Source organism: Lissotriton helveticus, chromosome 5_1 (genome assembly GCF_964261635.1).
Source record: "Lissotriton helveticus chromosome 5_1, aLisHel1.1, whole genome shotgun sequence".
NCBI lineage: Eukaryota > Metazoa > Chordata > Amphibia > Caudata > Salamandridae > Lissotriton > Lissotriton helveticus.
This window is the reverse complement of record NC_136065.1, coordinates 1,058,239,420-1,058,259,558: the sequence shown is the minus strand read 5'-3', so window position 1 is coordinate 1,058,259,558 and position 20,139 is coordinate 1,058,239,420. Positions and strand designations below refer to the sequence as shown.

The 20,139-nt window shown below is 46.5% G+C and overlaps 1 protein-coding gene across 1 annotated transcript in view; it reads right to left on the bottom strand.

The window, feature by feature from the left end:
* The window catches only part of ARMH3 (armadillo like helical domain containing 3), a 693,715-nt gene that overhangs the window by 406,255 nt on the left and 267,321 nt on the right, over nucleotides 1–20,139 (bottom strand). Inside the window, exon 12 of the mRNA XM_078643614.1 lies at nucleotides 14,799–14,845. Within this exon, the coding sequence (XP_078499740.1) occupies nucleotides 14,799–14,845 (47 nt within the window). The remainder of the gene's footprint in view (nucleotides 1–14,798; nucleotides 14,846–20,139) is intronic.

Below are 20,139 nucleotides of genomic sequence, written 5' to 3'. Positions count from 1 at the left end.
GATTAATGGAAGTAACATGTCTTTTCCCTCTAGAAGGGTGGAATGCTACCCCCGTCGCCAGAATTGGCAAGGGGGTAGTATTCCAAAGCGTATGACACCTTACACGACATGTTTTGATAAAGCCAAACCAAAGTTAGCATCTGACCGCGAGGTACATAATGCACTTAAAAGTATATGGTATGGCAATATCCTGGAACAGCTATAAGGACATGGTTCCGAAAGCTGCAGACAGGCTCAGCTCATGCTAGAGCACCATCTCACATAAAACCAAGCACTCTGCCTTCAGGATTGTTAAGGCCTGCCATAGGAGTGACTTACAGGTGTATATGTGTCCAGATATAAGGTTAGACATAGGTATAATATATCTAAGCAAGGGGTGATTACACAGCCTTGCCCAGCTGAGTGATCAGCCAGTTGTGTCAGTTTGGATGGCCATCCAGGGGTGGCAAAAGATATGCTGCAGCCCCTTGTAGGCCTTGGGTGCACCTATGCCCTGGGTACCTATAGTACACTGTACAGGGACTCATAAGAGTGACCCAAATCCCAATTGGTGATGTACCTAAAGTACATGATGTGAAATTTAGAGAGAGAACAGCAGGGCTGTGGGTCGGATTAGCAGGCCCACAGCCACATTAAGTCGAAAACCAGTGAAGCAAAAAGCAAAAAATGGGGTTACCATAGGAAAGCATACCCTACTCTCCTACTCTCCTACATAACCTCCCCCAACGCAGGGACATTAGACTAACCTTGACCAGTTGTGTCTTCATGTTCTAAGTGGAAATACCTGGAGAGACCATCTGCATTGCCATGGTCAGTCCCTGGTCTGTGCTCCACTGTAAAGTCCATCCCCTGTAGGGAAATGGACCACCTGAACAGTTTGGGATTCTCACCCTTCATCTGATTGATATTGATTCTAATAATCTTTTGGACTCGACCCAATTTGGGTTTAGGAAGGGTCATGGGACGGAGACAGCTCTGATTAAAGCGGCCGATGAAATTAGGATGATCCTAGATCAAGGAGGAGCGGCGATTCTTGTCCTATTGGACTTGTCCGCGGCTTTTGACACGGTCGATCATTCCATTCTAATCGACCGTGTCTCAGCCATGGGCATAGGGCATAAAGCTAAAACACTACTCACCAATTTTCTAGCTAACCGCACGCAATCGGTGAAATTGGGAGAATTGTATTCATCAACTTTTTCTCTGCCATGTGGTGTACCACAAGGATCCTCCATTAGTCCGACAATATTCAATATTTATGTATCGGACTTGGCTAGGACCATTAAAAACTTAGGGATGAGATTAACGTCATATGCCGATGACACTCAATTAGTGTTGGCAATACACAACGATGATTTGCAAGTGGCAGCCAGCTTCCAGGAGGGAATGTTGACCATCAGTTCCTAGATGGCACGAAATTGCCTAAAGCTAAACTCCGACAAAACGGAGGTAATGACTTTTGGAAATTTATCACCAAGTTGGTCCCCCATGTGGTGGCCAACCGACCTGGGACCACCGCCACAACCAGCAAAGAAGGTCAGGAACCTCAGGGTGATGTTTGACGATAAGCTCTCATTCATTCATCACGCAAATGCAGTTTATCCGCATCCTTTAACATTCTTAGAATGGTAAAGAAGCTTCTCCCTTTCCTTCGCTTTAGTGCGGGAAAAACTCATGTGTACGCTGGTTTTGGCAAAGATCGACTATTGTAATGGTCTCTTTCTGAATGCTCAGGAGAGAGTTTTAAACAAGTTACAATTAGTGCAAAACGCAGCAGCAAGGCTACTTTCTGGTACACCAAAATTTAAGTCCATATCCTCAGTCATCCGCCAACTACATTGGTTACCTATCAGATGCCGAATAAAATTCAAGGCTCTATGTATAAGATACAAAGCAATCAACAACGTTGGACCAGAGTTCTTGAAAAAAGCACTTTGTTTATATACGCCCTCCAGAACTCTTCGCTCATCCTCAGCACGCTGCTTGACCATCCCACGCACTAAGAAATCATCTTGGGGGAGACAGAGCATTCATAGTCGCGACCACCAGACTGTGGAATGCCCTTCCTTTTCATATTAAGTCCAGCCCATCCCTCATGATATTCAGAAAGTCGGTAAAAACCTGGCTGTTTATTCAGTGAGTACGCTTTTCAATCCTACGTTCCTTTGTCTTACAGCGCCGAGACACCTCCGGGTAGTTGTGCGCTATAAAAGTTTCATAAATAAATAAATACATAAATACATAAATCTGATTTAGCCACAAGAGGGGCTTATGGTCGGTCTCAATTTTGAAGTGAGTGCCAAACAAGTATGGTCTCAACTTCTTCAGGGCGCAAACCACAGCAAAGGCCTCCCTCTCAATAGCTGACCAACGTTTCTCTCTAGGGGTCAGCCTTCTGCTAATAAAAGCAATGGGCTGGTCTTGACCATCTACATTAAGTTGTGAAAGCACAGCTCCCACCCCCAACTCAAAAGCATCTGTTTGGACAATAAACTCTTTGGAGTACCAGGACTCTATAAGATAGGTGCAGAGCACATGGCCTTCTTCAGGTCATCAAATGCCTTTTGACAGCTAACTGTCCACTGAACCTTTTCTGGCATCTTCTTAGAAGTCAAATCATTGAGTGGTGTCACAATGGACCCATAATTCTTGACAAATTTTCTGTAGTAACCAGACAGGCCCAAGAAAGCTCTGACCTGTGTCTGGGTAATTGGAGGAGCCCAGTCCTTGATGGTCTGGATCTTACTCTCCAGTGGTTGAACCGGACCCTCGCCTACAAGGTGGCCCAGGTACACAACCTTACTCTGCCCTATCTGGCACTTTGTGGCCTTTATAGTTAGGCCTGCCTTTTGCAGGGCCTCTAAAACCTTCTTCAGGTGGTTCAGGTGATCCTCCCAGATGGAGCTGAAGACAGCAATATCATCAAGATATGCTGCACAAAAGTCATCCAACCCAGTAAGGACTTGGTTCACCAACCTTTGGAAAGTGGCAGGTGCATTCTTCAAGCCAAAGGGCATTACCACAAATTGATAATGACCTCCTGGGGTTGAGAAAGCAGTTTTGGCCTGGCATCTTCAGCTAACCTAATTTGCCAATAGCCAGCTGTCAAATCAAATGTGTTCAGAAACTTGGCAGAAGCCAATCTATCAATGAGCTCATCTGCTCTTGGAATTGGGTGAGCATCTGTCCTAGTGACAGCATTGAGACCTCTATAGTCCACACATAACCTCATCTCTCTCTTACCATCTTGGGTGTGAGGTTTTGGTGCAAGGACTACTGGGCTGGCCCAGGGGCTCTCTGATGGCTCAATTACTCCCAACTCAAGCATTTTTTGCACCTCAGTCTTTATACAGTCCCTGACATGGTCAGGTTGCCTGTAGATCGTACTCTTGAAAGGCAGACTGTCACCAGTGTCCACCTAATGGGTGCACCAGTTAGTCTGACTAGGTGTTAATGAAAACATATGTCTAAAGGCCTGCAGAACTTGTCTGCAGTCCTGTTGCTGCTGGTCAGTGAGGCTGCCTGCCAAGGCCAATCCATCAACTGAACCATCATCAGGGTTCTGAGTCAACAGGTCCGGGAGGAGGTCACGCTCTTCCTCCTGTCCCTCATCTGTAGCCATGAGCAAGCCCATGTCTGCCCTGTCAACATATGCTTTGAGTCGGTTGACATGGAGCACCCTGTGGGGGCTCCTAGGGGTGCCAAGGTCCACCAAGTAGGTGACCTCTCCCTTTTTCTCAACAATGGTGTGGGGTCCAGACCATTTGTCCTGGAGTGCTGCTGGGGCCACTGGCTCCAACACCCACACCTTCTGTCCTGGCTGGTACTCAGTCAGCACAGCCTTTTGGTCATGCCAAGCTTTTTGAAGTTCTTGGCTAGCCTCAAGGTTTTTAGAAGCCTTTTCCATATACTCAGCCATCCTGGAGCGGAGACCAAGTACATAGTCCACTATGTCTTGTTTAGGCTTTTTGAGAGGTAACTCCCATCCTTCCTTCACCAGACATAGGGGTCCCCTTACAGATGCCCAAACAAAAGCTCAAAAGGGATGTAGCCAACCCCCTTTTGTGGGACCTCTCTGTAAGCAAACAGAAAGCAGGGTAGAAGGATGTCCCATCTTCGCCTAAGCTTTTCAGGTAAACCCTTAATCATACCCTTGAGGGTCTTGTTGAACCTTTCAACAAGCCCATTGCACTGTGGATGGTAGGGTGTAGTGAATTTATAATTAACACCACACTCCTTCCACATTGCAGTCAAATATCCTGACATGAGGTTTGTACCTCTGTCAGAGACAACCTCCTTTGGAAAGCCCACTCTGGAGAAAACTCCAAGTAGGGCTCTTGCCACAACAGGAGCTTTTGTGGTCCTCAGGGGAATAGCTCCTGGATACCTGGTGGCATGATCCACTACCAAGAGTATAAATCTGTGCCCAGATGCTGTTTGGGGGTCCATTGGTCCAACAATGTCTATCCCCACTCTCTCAAAGGGTACCCCCACCACAGGTAGTGGTATGAGGGGGGCCTTTGTTGTGCCACCTGATTTGCCACTGGCTTGGCAGGTAACACAGGAGCGACAAAACTCCTTGGTATCTTCTGACATATGGGGCCAGTGAAAGTGAGGGACAAGCATGTCCCAAGTCTTGTTCTGGCCCAAGTGTCCTGCTACGGGAATATCATGGGCCAAGGTGAGAAGGAAGCCCCTACATTGCAGAGGTATAACCAACCTCCTGGAAGCACCAGGCTTGGGGTCTCTAGCCTCTGAATAAAGGAGCCCATCATCCCAATACACTTTATGGGTACCTTGAGCATTCCCAGCAGCAGCCTGCTGTCTGAGGGGTTCAAGAGAGGAACAATCTAATTGAGCCTGCCTAAGATCTGCCCTGGAGGGTCAACCTGTCCCAAGAAACTCCACCTGATCAGGCTCAAGCTCTTCTGGGACAGTTCCCTCTTGGATCACAGAATCATCCTCCTGGGAGGGCTGATCCTCAACCTGAGGCAGGGGGGAAGGCACTACCTTAACCCTCTTGCTCTTTCTCTTGGGTTGTGTCTGGTCTATTGTTTGAAGATCCAGCACTTGTTCAGGTAACCACTTTTTGGCCTGTGACCTGGTCACAGCAAGGACATGTGCTGAAATACCCAACATCCCTGCATGAGTCCTATACTCCACTTCTGACCATACTGAGTTTTCTAGATCATTTCCCAAAAGACATTCAACTGGGAGGTCTGCACTTACCACAACTCTTTTGAGGCCAGTTACCCCTCCCCAGGAGAAATTAACAACTGCCACACTACGAGTAGTGGTGACATTGCTATCATTGGTCACCAGGTAATTATCACCCAGTACAATCTGTCCAGGGTCCACAAAGTTAGGTGTCACCATAGTGACACTGGCACATGTGTCCCTGTAGGCCTGAGCCACTTTGTCATTTATCAAAGGTGTCTGTCTGTACTTGCCCAAAGTATTGGGACTCACAGTAGTGGACATAGCTATGTCCACATCACAGATCAGGACAGCCTGAGTGGGAATCCTGACTATTCCAGGATCCACATCAGTAACCATGGTTAACCCCACTATAGCCTTGGGTTGGGAACTACCACTGCTTACTGTACTAGGGGGTGCAGTTGCCTTAGGGGGTGCAGTGGTAGGGTCTGTCCCTTTCTTGGTGCACTCACTAAACCAGTGTTACAGTAATTACACCAAGGTTTCTTTGGACCTTCTTTGTTTTTCTTGGAATTTTGGGGCCCCCCTCCTTAGAAGTATTTTGGGGGCCCGAAGAAGACTTCTGGTCTTTTTGTTTCTGATCCCCACCCTTTTGGTCTGCCTTCTTCTTATCACCACCTTGGTTCTGGGGCTTCTAGTTAACCCTGGTTCTGACCCATTTGTCTGACTTCTTTCCCAATTCTTGGGGAGAGGTCAGATCCGAGTCAATCAGGTGTTGGTGCAACAACTGGTTCTGACAATTATTAAGGATTTGTTCTCTCATGATCAAATTATACAATCCTGTATAGTCCTTAACTTTACTTCCCAGTAACCAACCTTCCAGAGCCTTAGTGGCACAATCAACAAAATCAGTCCAGTCCTGAGTCTGTGTCTTCTGGGTGTCTCTGAACATCAACTGTTCTGTACAGTGTACTGTTCAGTGGTTAGGCCAAACCCATCAATTAGAGCACTCTTCAGGACAGGGTAGTTATTAGCATCCTCATCACTAACTGTGAGGAGCTTATCTCTGCCTTTCTCTTCAAAGGAGAGCCACAAGATAGCTGCCCACTGACTCTGGGGGACCTGCTGGACTTTGCATGCCCTTTCAAAAGCAGTTATCCACTTATGGATGTCATCCCCAACTTTGAAGGGGGGCACTATCTTACTCAGGTGCTTAGAATTCTTATGGGACCTGTCTTTATCCTTAGGGATATTGCTGCCACCAGTGGGTCTTGACCCACCCAACTTCTGCTCTCTAGCTAGGGCAAGCTTCTCTTTGGCAAGGGCAAATTCAAGTTCTTGCCTCTCAATCCTCAGATTAGCTTCCCTCATCCTAGCCTGATGCATGCTCCCTCCTCTCAGGAGAGGTCATCCTTCTCTGAGCAGGGTTATTGGATCCCCTAGAGGCCTGAGAGTGGTGGGAGTCACCTGAGTGAGACCTCCTCTCATACCCCATGTTAAGTCTACTAATAGGTCTGTATGGGTTTTCCCCATTGTCATCCCCATGTAGGCTTAGGTTAGCCTGGCTAAGTCTTCCTACTTGAACCTGGCTATCTTGGAAACCCTCTTCATCAGAGCCTTCCTCCTGTTCATCTCCCTCCTCATTCATGATAGTAGGATCAGATCCATCATCTGTAGAGGGTAAGACCTCTTCTGCCTACACGCAGGGTCCCTGTCTAGAGGCCTTCTCAGCATCAGCCCTTTCTTGGACTTCTATCAAGTGGGAAATGGTAGGGTTAGAACCCTGTTTCAATCTCCTTGAGGTGCACAAGTGCCTCATCTCTTGGAAATTGAGCATTTCATATCTAGATGGTGCCCTGGGAGGGTCACCTGCCCCAGGAAGAGTCATACTTGGCTCCCCTGTGGTACACATGATTCTAGTGAGGTGTGGTGTGTGCACCTACCTACACTATGTGTTTACTTACTAGAACCTCTCTAGGAGTTGTAGTCAGGGTGTGCTAGGCCCTTTCCTCTACAACAACTAAGTTCAGTAGAACTTATGTATTTTAAGTCTTGTTATATGTACCTAGGGTACCTAATGTGATCTTTCAAATGATATCAAAGATTACAATTGGCAAAACAACAGCAAGCTCAAATCCCAACCGCTGCACACCAATGTGAGAAGTTGGCCTGGTATACGATGTTCACTATTCTAGTGAGCACCTTGCACCAGTCTAAACAACCCTTATGGTGATGGTTGTAAAGTCAACCTTATAGACCAGCTATCCTAGGGGTAGCATGGACAAAAGCAGTCTTAGGCTAAACTCAAGAGGGCATGTGAAGCCAGCTGTTTTACCATATGCAAACCTTTTAATAAGAAATGAAAGGACACCACACAGGTTATATATTCAAAATATATATGTATTTATTTCTAAACAACCCCCTGAACTCTTTATGAGCACAGGAGCACAAGCGCATAACAAGTAACTTAATATAACATACAAAAGTTGCACAAATATGGATAGGCCCTGGTGGCCCGCTAAACCATATACTAAAATAGTGGTATAAGAACCACGTCACGAACAATGGTAAGGCCTAGGGCCTTGGGAATCGCTGGGGCTACACTGGACTAACAGTTGTTAGGGAGCAGGAGGCCCACGGGATGCGGGTGCAGTGTCTAAATGCACACGCATGCACACATAGAAGTCAATGGGTGCGTAAAGATAGAAAGTTAGAGTTTTAGGAGTCTTCCGACTGGACTTGAAACTAACCACTTGAAACTAGGACACTAGGAGTGTAAACCTTTACAGGAGCACCGCAGTACTCGCGTTACCTCACCCACAGGAAGCGGGTGCATAGGTGTCAAAGTGTGTCGGTTTTTGTCGTGGTGTTCTATGGAGCCTTGGAGAAAAGATGCTGCAGGCGACCAGGAGAGAAGAGTCCGGTTAGATCCAAGAGCGGATCAAGGATGAAGAGTACCTGAAAGCAGAGGGGACAGAGTCTGGGTCACTAGCCAGTGACCAGGATGGAACCAGGAAGGAACCAGGCGATGTCGGGAGGCGATCAGGTGCTGTCATGAAGTTTGTCTCCGCTGCCACGTGGACCAGGAGGTGTCGAGGACAACCAGGAGCTGGGCACGGACTGTCCCACGAAGGCTCTCGCTGTTGGCGGTGTCGGTTCTCGATTCGGAATCAACAGGCCTTGGCAAATGCAACCCACGCAGGAATTGAAGATGGCTTCTGGATCAGACCAGCAAGGTCTGATGGGCTGCTCCTTTTCAGGGGAGCAAGGGCCAGTCTCGAGCAACCAGACCAGCATTGGAAATTCAAAGATTCGTCGTCGCAGAGGCCACTAGCCAACGGCCAAGTGACCGGACAGACGCGTCGAGCAGGAAAATGCAAAAGGGCCCCACGCAGCACTCGGGGAGTGTGGAGAGGTGATCTTCGGTGCAGTTGGTGCTCGGGGCTGGGGCTTCTCAATCCCCAATGCACAACTTCGAGGGTGCCTCAGAAGTTGCACGGAAAGCAATTCGCTGGCTTTCCAAGATGGCCGGTCCCACGTCTCTCGTCGCCTCCACGGGTCTCAGCTTTGCTGTGGCTGTGATTCGGGCTGTTGGATGTCTGGAAGTCTGGGCCTTGTCAGGCTCTGTAGTTCGAGCTCCGGCGGGAGCAACGACAAAGCAAACCGTTGAGCGCTTGGTGGTGCCTGCTTGCACAGGGTGGTCACTCCTTGACCACAAGGGAGATTCTTCAGTCTTCTACGTCGAGTAGGATGTCGAAGGGTCCAGAGTTTCGTATCAGAGTTTCAGTCAGGATTATCTAAAGTCTTGGGACTCAGCTCCTACCTATATACCAAATCTAGGGGCTGGATTACCTGCTAGGTCCCTCCTATGGGTGGGACACAGGAAGGGGGTGGTTACACCCCTTTCCCTCTGTCCAGTTTCGCGCCAGAGCTGGGGCTGGAGTGCCCCAGCACCGGTTTGAACTGGCCTATGCATGGGACTACTTGTGTGCCCCAGGCAGTGTCTAGTTTCATTCAGCCCTCCCTGCCCCAATACACTATCTCTTGTCTGGGGTGGTGCTAGCACCTCCCTGTGACAGGAAAACTATTATCCAAGCCTCCCTCGCTGGAAGGACTCCCAGCAGAAGGAGGTCAGACTTGTGTTTGTGGCAGTAGCATCCATTTTGTGATGCTGAGGCTCTGGTTAACTTTAACCGGGAATCATGGAAGTAACGTGTCTTTTCCCTCTAGAAGGGTGGAATGCTACCCCTGTCGCCAGAATTGGCGAGGGGGTAGTATTCCAAAACGTATGACACCTTACACGACATGTTTTGATAAAGCCAAACCGAAGTTAGCATCTGACCGCGAGGTACATAATGCACTTAAGAGTATATGGTATGGCAATATCCTGGAACAGCTATAAGGACATGGTTCCGAAAGCTGCAGACAGGCTCAGCTCATGCTAGAGCACCATCTCACATAAAACCAAGCACTCTGCCTTCAGGATTGTTAAGGCCTGCCATGGAGTGACTTATAGGTATATATGTGTCCAGATATAAGGTTAGACATAGCTATACTATATCTAAGCAAGGGGTGATTACACTACCTTGCCCCAGCTGAGTGATCAGCCAGTTGTGTCAGTTTGGATGGACAGCCAGGGGTGGCAAAAGATATGCTGCAGCCCCTGGTAGGCCTTGGGTGCACCTATGCCCTGGGTACCTATAGTACACTGTACAGGGACTCATAAGAGTGACCCAAATCCCAATTAGTGATGTACCTAAAGTACATGGTGTGAAATTTAGAAAGAGAACAGCAGGGCTGTGGGTCTGATTAGTAGGCCCACAGCCACATTAAGTCGAAAACCAGTGAAGCAAAAAGCAAAAAATGGGGTGACCATAGGAAAGCAGACCCTACTCTCCTACACACCTGTCTACAATAAAGTAGCATCTGTCTACACAAACGTAACAAGTGATCCTGTGGTTCCATCAATTTCAACGAATCCTGATGCAATCTCAACAATTGACAGAAGTGCCTCTGGCTATTTCATTAACTTTGATACGTTTTCTGAGGATCCCAGCGAACCTGAAATGACGCCAGCAATAAAAACTTTGAAAGAACAAGCAACAGACCTTTTCATCACCTGGAAAAGACTTATCTGATTTCACCATGGATTGAACTTTGGATTGTGTTTGGAATATTTTTTCTTCTACTTTGGCTGACTCTGGTAATAACTCTGGGAATGCTGATAAATGGAAGATATGTCAAAATGGACACAGTAAGTAAGAACGTCAACGTACTCCTCAAGCCACACAAATCATCCCATCGTGAACAAAGGGACTTGTCATCAGTGAACATCACAGCCGCTCCTATAACTGGGGGTATAGCTTGGGACAAAACAGAATATGACATTTTTGGCCCGTCGAAGCTGCTGAAGATTCCACACTTATTCAAGATTTCATTAAGTGACTTTGTTTCATCTAGTACCTTTTCTGATGATTGGGACTTCAAGACTGTTAATAATATGATGTCAGACCTAGAAATGTCTGCAGTATTCACAAATCATGAATATTTAGAAGGTTCATCAGACTATGAACACATGTATTGTTATAATCATAATGGTCATCATTTCTTGCACAAATCTGCAAATCCTAGAAATGTATTAATGTATAACTAATGGGAACATTGTCCAACGCCGCCAAAGGGTAGCTCGAAAACATGTGCAAAAAAATTTCCATACTTTTCAGGGTTCAATGCATCCAATGCTGAATCATTTTACTTTAAAAATGCAAACAAAACAGGCATGAAGAGTATGTTAACAAATACCAAACAGATTTATTCTGCAGCCTTTTATGCCCAACTGTCTAAACTAGGTTTCGACTTTTGGAAAGACAACATTGAGTCGAAAACTGTCTGGGGCACAAAAGATTGGCAGGTGCAAGGGATAGAAGCTATGTTTAGAGCCTGTATCATCCCTGAGCAAATTATGTGTTTGAATGACACTGTCCAACAGACGTCTTGTCTTGGGTTAGCCAAGATCAAAGACCTGAACAATCCGCCCATACCTACACCTGAAAACAATAACACTTCGGAGGGAGAGGTTGACGTAATACTATTTTGCTTCACAACAGAACAGATCCAGATTGGAAAAAATGGTTGATCTGGCCCTTAGCCGTAAATCTTAAACTTCATAGCGGATTGCTCCATGGAAAGACTGGACTCACACCAAATGACCGATTTAGAGGCGAACATATCGGTGGGAGAGGTGTCTTTGGCTAAGAGTCAACGGCAAGCAGGGAAGGCCCTGGCCCTTAAAGGTTTCTGGTGGAGTTCTTCCGTAAACTTATCAATTGGAAAGACCTCCCTCCGCATTCGGCCTTTGAGGAGGCATTTAGGATAGGGGAACTCCAGGCGGATATGCATTCACCAACAGTAATTCTAGTCCCCAAACCTGCTAAGCCTAGAGATAGTTGTAAATCTTACCAACCAATATCATTATTAAATGTAGATCTCAAATCCTGGGCAAACTTCTAGCTAACTGATTGAGAAAGGCTGTGAAAACACTGGATCAGAATGGGTTTATGCCTGGCCGCTTGACTGCTCTGAAACTCCATAGGCGCCACAATATTCTGGCTTTGGTGTAGTCATCTTCTATGGGCTGTGCTATTGTCTCACTGGATGTCAATAAGGCCTTTCACTCAGTGGAGAGGCTGTTTCTTTTTGGATTCCTGGAAATGGGTTTTGGCTCCAAATACTGTCGATGGGTATGGCTGCTTTATGACAGAACCAGTGCAAGGGTGAAGGTTAATGTGTGCCCCTCCCAAGAGTTTCAGTTGTATAGAAGCATGAGATAGGGCTACCCTTTTTCGCTGATGCTGTTTGCGTTGGCAATAGAGAGTCTGGAAGAATGGATAAGGGTGGATTCGCAGTTCTGGGGTTGGCTGGGAGGATCAGGTAGGGAGGAAAGAATCTCCTTGTATGAGGACGATACTTTGTTATATTTGACCCATGTGCCTACGACAATTCGGAGGTTCAGGACATCATGCAGGTCTTTGGAGAGGTCTCTGGGTTTGCCTTAAACTGAGAAAAATCATTACTGTTTCCAATAGGCAGATGAGATTGGGGCCAGCCACTGGCCCTACCACAAATAGTGGAAATTATTGCATTTAAATATTCGGGGATTTGTATCACCAGGAGCCGGGATCTGTATTATGATGCAAATCTGGCGCTGGAGCACTTTGACCAGGATGAAATTTACTGGCAGTCAATGACAATATCCCTGTTGGGGAGGGCAGCAATGTTTAAAATGCTGTCTCTTCCTTGTTTCCTCTATATTCTCCAGAGCTCACCATACAGACTCCCACAAACCTTCTTTGTATGAGTTGATGTGTTGGTGAGCATCCTCCTAAGGGTGAGTGGGCAGCCATGAGAGGCTCTGCGTACCCTCCAATGGTATATATATGAAGAGGGGATAGCTTTGTTGAATCTCCATAAGTACTATGAGGCTGTGCAGGTTTGTGTGGTGAATTATTGGGTATATGCTCACTGGGGAGACCCGGCATTCTTGGTAGATTGCCAGGCTCTGGGGAATAGAAGCTATCTACACTGGCTGTATGGGGGTAAACTGAATTCAACACTATGTCCAATTAGGAAACTGGTGGTTAAGACTTGGAGGAAGTTAACTAAAGAAATTGGATGGGCACTCGACTGGCTCAGAGAATACCTCTGTGGGAGGGATCGAGTCTCTCAAGAGTTGCAGCCTTGAAGGGCTTTCGAGGTTGGGGCAATATTGGCACTTCGACAATTGCAGAGGTCTGGAACGCTAACGGGTTGGTCCCCTTTGCTCATTTGCAAAAGGAATACCAGATGCCTGTCACGCAGGCCTAAAATACACCCAATTGAGAGACGTTCTTCCGCACAGCATCCCCACTGATGAGGCGATGCAGGAGGACTCTCCATTGGAGAGGGGATTGCTGGATGGGTCAGTAAAGGAAAAACTGATTTCCCTAACATATGGGACTTTGACGAGAAACACACCACCGCCATTGTCTGGCCTACAGGATAGATGGTTGTGGGATTGTGGAGACCTTGATGAAGACGAGTGGCGTGAGGCACTCATGTTTCCAGTGGTTGTGGTCATTCCGGCGTCTCTCCGTCTTATTCAACTTAAAAATTTACATAGAGTTTACTACACATGAACGCTGCTTTACAGATTGGACAAGGTGGGGAACTCCGGTTGTCTCAGGGGGTGTTGCCTGGAGGGCACTTTCCATCAGATTCCCTGGAGCTGCCCAAAAATGGGGAATTTCTGGCAGGAGGTAAGGAAAACATTGGAAGGTGCAATGGGGATACCCCTGGGGCTTCAGCCTGGACTGGTGCTGCTGGGTGTACTGGGGCAGAAGGATCATATGTGATACCACAAACTATTAGTCAACCTAGGATGCATGCTGGTGAGCAGGCATATCGCCTGGAAATCGGTCTCTGGGAAATGTTCCTCAACATCAAGAACGAATGGATGGCATGGACTACTGTAGAATATTGGAAAAGGAAGTCTTTTGATGTAGGGGCTGTGAACAAAAATATGAGAAAATCTGGGGTGGCTGGGTCTCTTGGTTTTGCTTAAAGGGGCTTTTACAAGGGTGATACCTGCAAACTGAGGTAGCGTTCATGATGCAGACACCAAAGGACATTCTGGGCTGGACATGTGGGGTGCAGGATGCTTTGACGAGGATACAACACTGTGGCGATCTGACCTAGGTTATTATTTTTTTTTTAAATACATAGATGCATGCACTGTGATGGGGGAGAGGGGGTTGCGTTTTGTCGACACTGCATAAAACTAATAAAATATATTTTTTTTAATTTGCAAAAAAAATGTATATGATTGCACAAGGTAAGATATTCACCCATTGGTGAAAGACACATTCACGGACCTTTGTAGGATCTGGGCACCGTGATTGGCCGTGCACAATTAAACATTTATGAACATTGTTTCTGTGGACATTACTATTACTAGAGGAGAGTATGTGTCCTCAAAAGGACTGTGTGCGCGTATATAACTATAAGGAATAGGGGGAGCATATCTAGGGACACCAGAGCGCCATTTGAAACTATCCTCAAGCATTTATTGCAAGATTGCCATATCTGTGAGCAGCACTTTGTGTTGGATTTGCAAGCACAGATCCATCTTGGAGAATCCTGAACAAAAATAAAAATCAACAGTGCAACAAAGCATATTGTAAGTCTGTACTTCTGTGCACAGTAAACACCAGGGAGAAGTGAGCTTGGACAGAGAATAGGTGATTTGTTTTGGCAATATCATTTGAGATGTTAGTAGTAATATTATGTTCAAGGGCATGAACACAGTAAGCAGGGGTGTGAATTTTAGAGAATTTCGATGGTTTTAAGGTTTGGCATTGGAACCATAACACAACAATGTTTTTTCATATAATGCCTATGTATGCGTGGTAATTTGCAATTGGTGGTTATGCTGTTTCCAAGCCTTTGATTTATACCCTGCACATAATTGGCTTAACTGCTCAACTGACTTAGGCTCAAAATGACTTGTGAACGCACTTGATAACGCAAACAAATTTCATGCCTAAGATAAACAAATTATAGAGCTCAGTAAGATGGCACCGTACAGTTAACGACAAAGGACTTACTGAATGGAAATTTTCTCATCTGCATCAGCTATGAACATACTGCCAACCTGTGGTTTAAAAAAAATAAAATAAAGTGCACTTTTAGAGTCAGCATTTCTTATACCACGTTTTCGAAAATAAATGACATTTGTGCGGTGTTTTTTTTTCTTCTTTCTACAAATGAATCCTCCACTTCACAATTTCTTTATCTAGATTTTGAAAATTAAGACCAGTGAATGGCTGGGATGCAGTGCCCGCCTTGAAGCATGTGTGACATGTGAACAACTTTAATATGAAGTGTTATTGTACCCCTTACTTGACAACAAAAAGAGGAAACAAGCATGTACAATGCAATAGGTCTCGCAGCATTAAAGTTTGAGTTATTGGCATTGTGTATGACAATGCGTTGCATAACTTTTTTAGCAAACTTTGAATTGGTGAGCAGTCAGAGTGTGTGCAAGAGTATGCTGTTCTTGAAAGCAGTGTGGTACAGAGTGCAGGAATTTGGATGACCTGAGCAATGTGGATGATGCACCTCACGCACGGGGCTGACGCAGTTATTATTCACACAGCTCTGATGATGCACCTCACGCACGGGGCTGACGCAGTTTTTATTTACACAGCTCTGATGATGCACCTTAGGCACGGGTTCTCAGCTGTTATTATTCACACAGCTCTGATGATGCACCTCTGGCACGGGTTCACAGCTGTTATTATTCACACAGCTATGATGATGCACCTCACGCACGGGGCTGACGCAGTTTTTATTTACACAGCTCTGATGATGCACCTCAGGCACGGGCTCACAGCTGTTATCATTCACACAGCTCTGATGATGCGCCTCAGGCACGGGCTCACAGCTGTTATTATTCACACAGCTCTGATGATGCATCTCACTCACGGGGCTGACGGAGTTATTATTCACACAGCTCTGATGATGCACCTCAGGCACGGGCTCACAGCTGTTATTCACACAGCTCAGATGATGCACCTCAAGCACGGGCTGACAGTTATTATTCACACAGCTCTGATGATGCACCTCATGCACGGAGCTCACAGCTGTTATTATTCACACAGCTCTGATGATGCACCTCACGCACGGGGCTGACGCAGTTATTATTCACACAGCTCTGATGATGCACCTCAGGCACGTGTTTATAGCTGTTATTATTCACACAGCTCTGATGATGCACCTCACTCACGGGGCTGACGGGAGTTATTATTCACACAGCTCTGATGATGCACCTCAGGCACGGGTTCACAGCTGTTATTATTCACACAGCTCTGATGATGCACCTTCGGCACAGGTTCACAGCTGCTATTATTCACACAGCTCTGATGATGCACCTCACGCACAGGCTCACAGCTGTTATTATTCACACAGCTGTGATGATGCACCTCAGGCACGGGCACACCATTCAAAAGTTTTGAAAACAAACCAAATAAATGGTACGATATAGTACAATCAACGCATGCACTAGCTCAGACATTTCACATATTTTCCGACATTCTGGATTGATGTCTTCATTACAAAAAAGAAAGCAGGCAACCTGCCACATCTGTAAACGCCTAAGCTAGTTGTCAAGTTAAAGTAATGAGCAGTCTGATGTGCTCTGAATAGGCTGCACCTGGCTGTCAGCATTTTCTTAGTTGCACTCAGTGACAGCGGTTGTAAAACTTCCCTTCATTAAAAAGGTTTGCATTTTTCATTTAGCGCAACAAAATTCTAAGAATGAATTATACATATGTTTTCATTAGCTATTGTGCCGCTTAAGGTGGATCTTATTACCCCATTTTAGAAATGGCTTTACGAATGCTAAACAGAGGTATTCATATGCCAAAATTTAACGGAGATATTATAAGCTGTTTTTCCAAAAATTGAAACTTTCTGCTTGCAACTGGTGTATCTAGCAGCATTATAACTGAATATTTCGGCGTGAAGTATGTATTGGTGAAATTCCGAGTTATTTATTAAATCAGGTCAATTACACATTTAGTCCTATGAGAAGACAAAGCTAAAAATTCGCCCGAAAAATAATCTTGAGTAAGTGGGTAAAATATGGATTAACAACTCTGATGTAGAATAAGCGAAAATCATTACAAAGTCACATAGTTTCACATTTCACCACAGTTTACATTCTGTTATATCATGAAAATAATGTATTTTTAAATACAATTCACACTCATAGGCTGCATGACTGCAATATGTGCGCGCACTCGAAAACGAAACCTAGCGTGGGGGCGGGACTTCCTTCTTGTGCGCGAAGCCCGCGCCCACGGAGTTCCTGGTCCGAGGAGCAGTGGTGACGCGGGGCTTTCATGCCTGAGGGAGAGCCCCGCGGAGGCGACAGAACACCGGATTGGCAGTAAGTGGGCCTTGGGGGGCGCTCGTGTGTGTGTGTGTGTGTGTGCGCATGTGTGTGTATGTGTGCGACGGCGGGGATGTCTCTGTATGTGTGCGTGTATGTGCGCTCCTGTGTGTGTGTCTCTCTGTGCGAGGGGGGGCGGGGAGTGTCTCTGTGTGCGTGCGTGTATGTGCGCTCGTGTATGTGTGCGCATGCGTGCAGGGGGAGGTGTGCCTGTGTATGTTTGCGCTTCCCAGGAGCCAGCCACGGCGAGCGCGGCGCGTGCCAGTTTCGAATCGCCTCCAAGGCGATGCGCGCGGCCAGGATTGTCTCCTGGGAAGCAAACACGGCCACAATAGGTTCTCGGCGAGAACGCGCTTCCGCTCGCCTAGCCGAGACCTAAAAACTAGTTACTTGTAATTCTAGCTCTCTATCAATGATGGAATATATAATATGCACCCAACTGCACGCTATAAGGATATTGCAAGTGACCGAGGAGTCCAGTGACCATATAATGGAACGAGGGCACAGTCATACTGCCTTTATGATGTGAAAAAACTCAGAGATGTCTTGAAATATCCTTTTTCATGCACAGTTTTATAAAAGTTAATCCTTATAATCAGTGACTACTCCCCAGGCACCTGAGTACCTAGGAGTTACTAGTTGTCCCTTGTACAGTCCACCTTCACAATTTTTTGTTTAATTCTTTGGATTCTGCAAACTTAATAGTTATAAAAAATTGTGACTACAAGTCTTACAATGCAAATCACAATAGGCCTAAATGAACCAATCAAACCTTTCTAGTCGTGTGTAGATGGATTTAGTAGCAGGCGTCCTGGTAGCCAAGATGACATCTGTAACCACATCCGGAAGGCAAAAGAACTCTAACTGGCACAGCAGCAAATCTCCACAGATGCAGAAGATGCATCTGGCGACTAGGATGGCGGTGAGAGGAAGGTGCAGCCGGATAAGGTGTGCTAAAAGATGAAGTGATCATATAAGCTAGGCTCGATCCGCCCTTGCCTTCCGCATGATTTTTGAGAGAAGTAGGATCAGCAGAAATGGATATAGTAGGCCCTGAGATCAGTCGAACTTGAAGGCATTGCACACTAACTAGTCAAGGGAAGTGGATGGCACAAAACCCAGAACAATTCCTGTACGGAGTCGAATCATCAAGCTGGAGATCACTTTCATCACTTCAGGGTGTATCTGCCCACTTGTTATTATTTATTATTATTAGGTAATTTTATAAAGCGCGCAGCTGCCCCAGCAAAGGGGCGTCCCGGCGCTAGCGGCAATGAGCAGAGACAGTGACTCAATTAACAAGGGAATAAAAAAGTTTTGATGGCTTTATGGAAGGAAAACAAATCATCCAAATGACGGATCTGGGCAGGAAGGGAGTTCCATAGCCTCGCGGCCAAAAAGCAGATGGACCTCCCCCCGGCTCTAGCACGTTTCACACGGGGGACCGCGGCCAACAGCTGCTCAGCCGAACGAAGCTGGCGGTTGGGGATGTAAGGGATCAATAATTTCGCTAGAATCTCAGGGGTGGAAAATTTGAAAATTTTAAACGCTAGGCAAAGTGCTTTAAATTCGATCCTTTTCTGCACTGGCAGCCAATGGAGTCGTCTGATGGCACCAGAAGTGGAGCAGAATCTAGGGAGCCTAAGCAGAACCTGCGCCGCAACATTCTGGACTCTCTGTAAGCGAAGTACGTCCGCCTTATTAGCCCCTAACAGAAGGGAGTTCGCATAATCTATGCGTGACAAGATAGTGGCCTGAACTATCAACTGGCGCGTGGCAGAATAAAAAAAAATAAAAAATGGGCCTAAGGCCACGTAGGAGACCAAAACAGGTGCCATCCACCTTTTTAGTATGATCCTGAAACCCCAAGGTGGAATCAAGCCAAATCCCCAGATTCTTTACCACTGGCTTCGGGGTTGGCGCATGACCCATAGATAACGGCCACCATTGCGAGCTCCAAAGGTCCTTGTTTCTACCCACCAACAACACTTCAGATTTACTAGCATTAAGTTGTAAGCAGTTAATGGTCATCCACTCAGAAATCGCCTCAAGCCCAGTCCGGAAATGCACGGGGCCACAGACCCCGCCATCAGAAAGGGCTACCACCAATTGGGTGTCGTCAGCATATGACACCAAGGTCAAGCTGACTTCACGCACTATTCTCGCCAAAGGCTGGACATAGATGTTGAACAAGCAGGGGCTCAAGGCCGAGCGCTGAGGAACCCCCTGCTTGCTCAGATGGACCTGAGAGAGAAAGGGGGGCGATGTGACCTGAAACGACCTGTCTGCAAGAAAGGAGCGAAACCAGTCCAAGGCCCTGCCCACTACCCCCGCCTCCTCCAGGCGGCGCAATAGGATCTGATGGGAGACGGTATCAAATGCGGCGCTGAGATCGAGCAGAATCAGCGCCGCAGTTTGACCCTCATCCAGAATGGACCGCAGATATTCGCACACAGCCAGGAGTGCGGTCTCAGTACTATGTCCTGGGCGAAAGCCCGTCTTGGAAGGATCCAAAATGCTATTACTATTCAGAAAACACACAAGAGTGTTGTTAACGTGAGCCTCCGCCACTTTAGCGGCCCAGGGCAGGAGAGATACCGGCCTGAAGTTTTCAGGTTTAGTTGTGATCCTCCTTTGAGAGCAAATAGATAATCCATCCTCACATTGAGGGGGCTTCTTAGGGTGAAGTACTACCGGAAAGATTCCCCGTCATTGCACCCACTTCCACAGACAAATTCCATCTCGTCACTTTGCAAGCATAAAACCAGATCAGTCTGGCATGATAAGCATGTCCACTAACTGCACCAAGGATTTTGGCCAGGATGTTTGTTTCCAGGTTTATCAAGTAGATTGGCTTGTAGAAGACACACTCCTTCAGCATTTTTTCATCCTTGTGGATGAATAGTATGGTTCCTTGCCGCAGATCTCAGGGCAGTTTTCCCATCATCTTTAACTTTGCCAAATATGGTCTTGAGCGGCCTTGCAATGTTAGA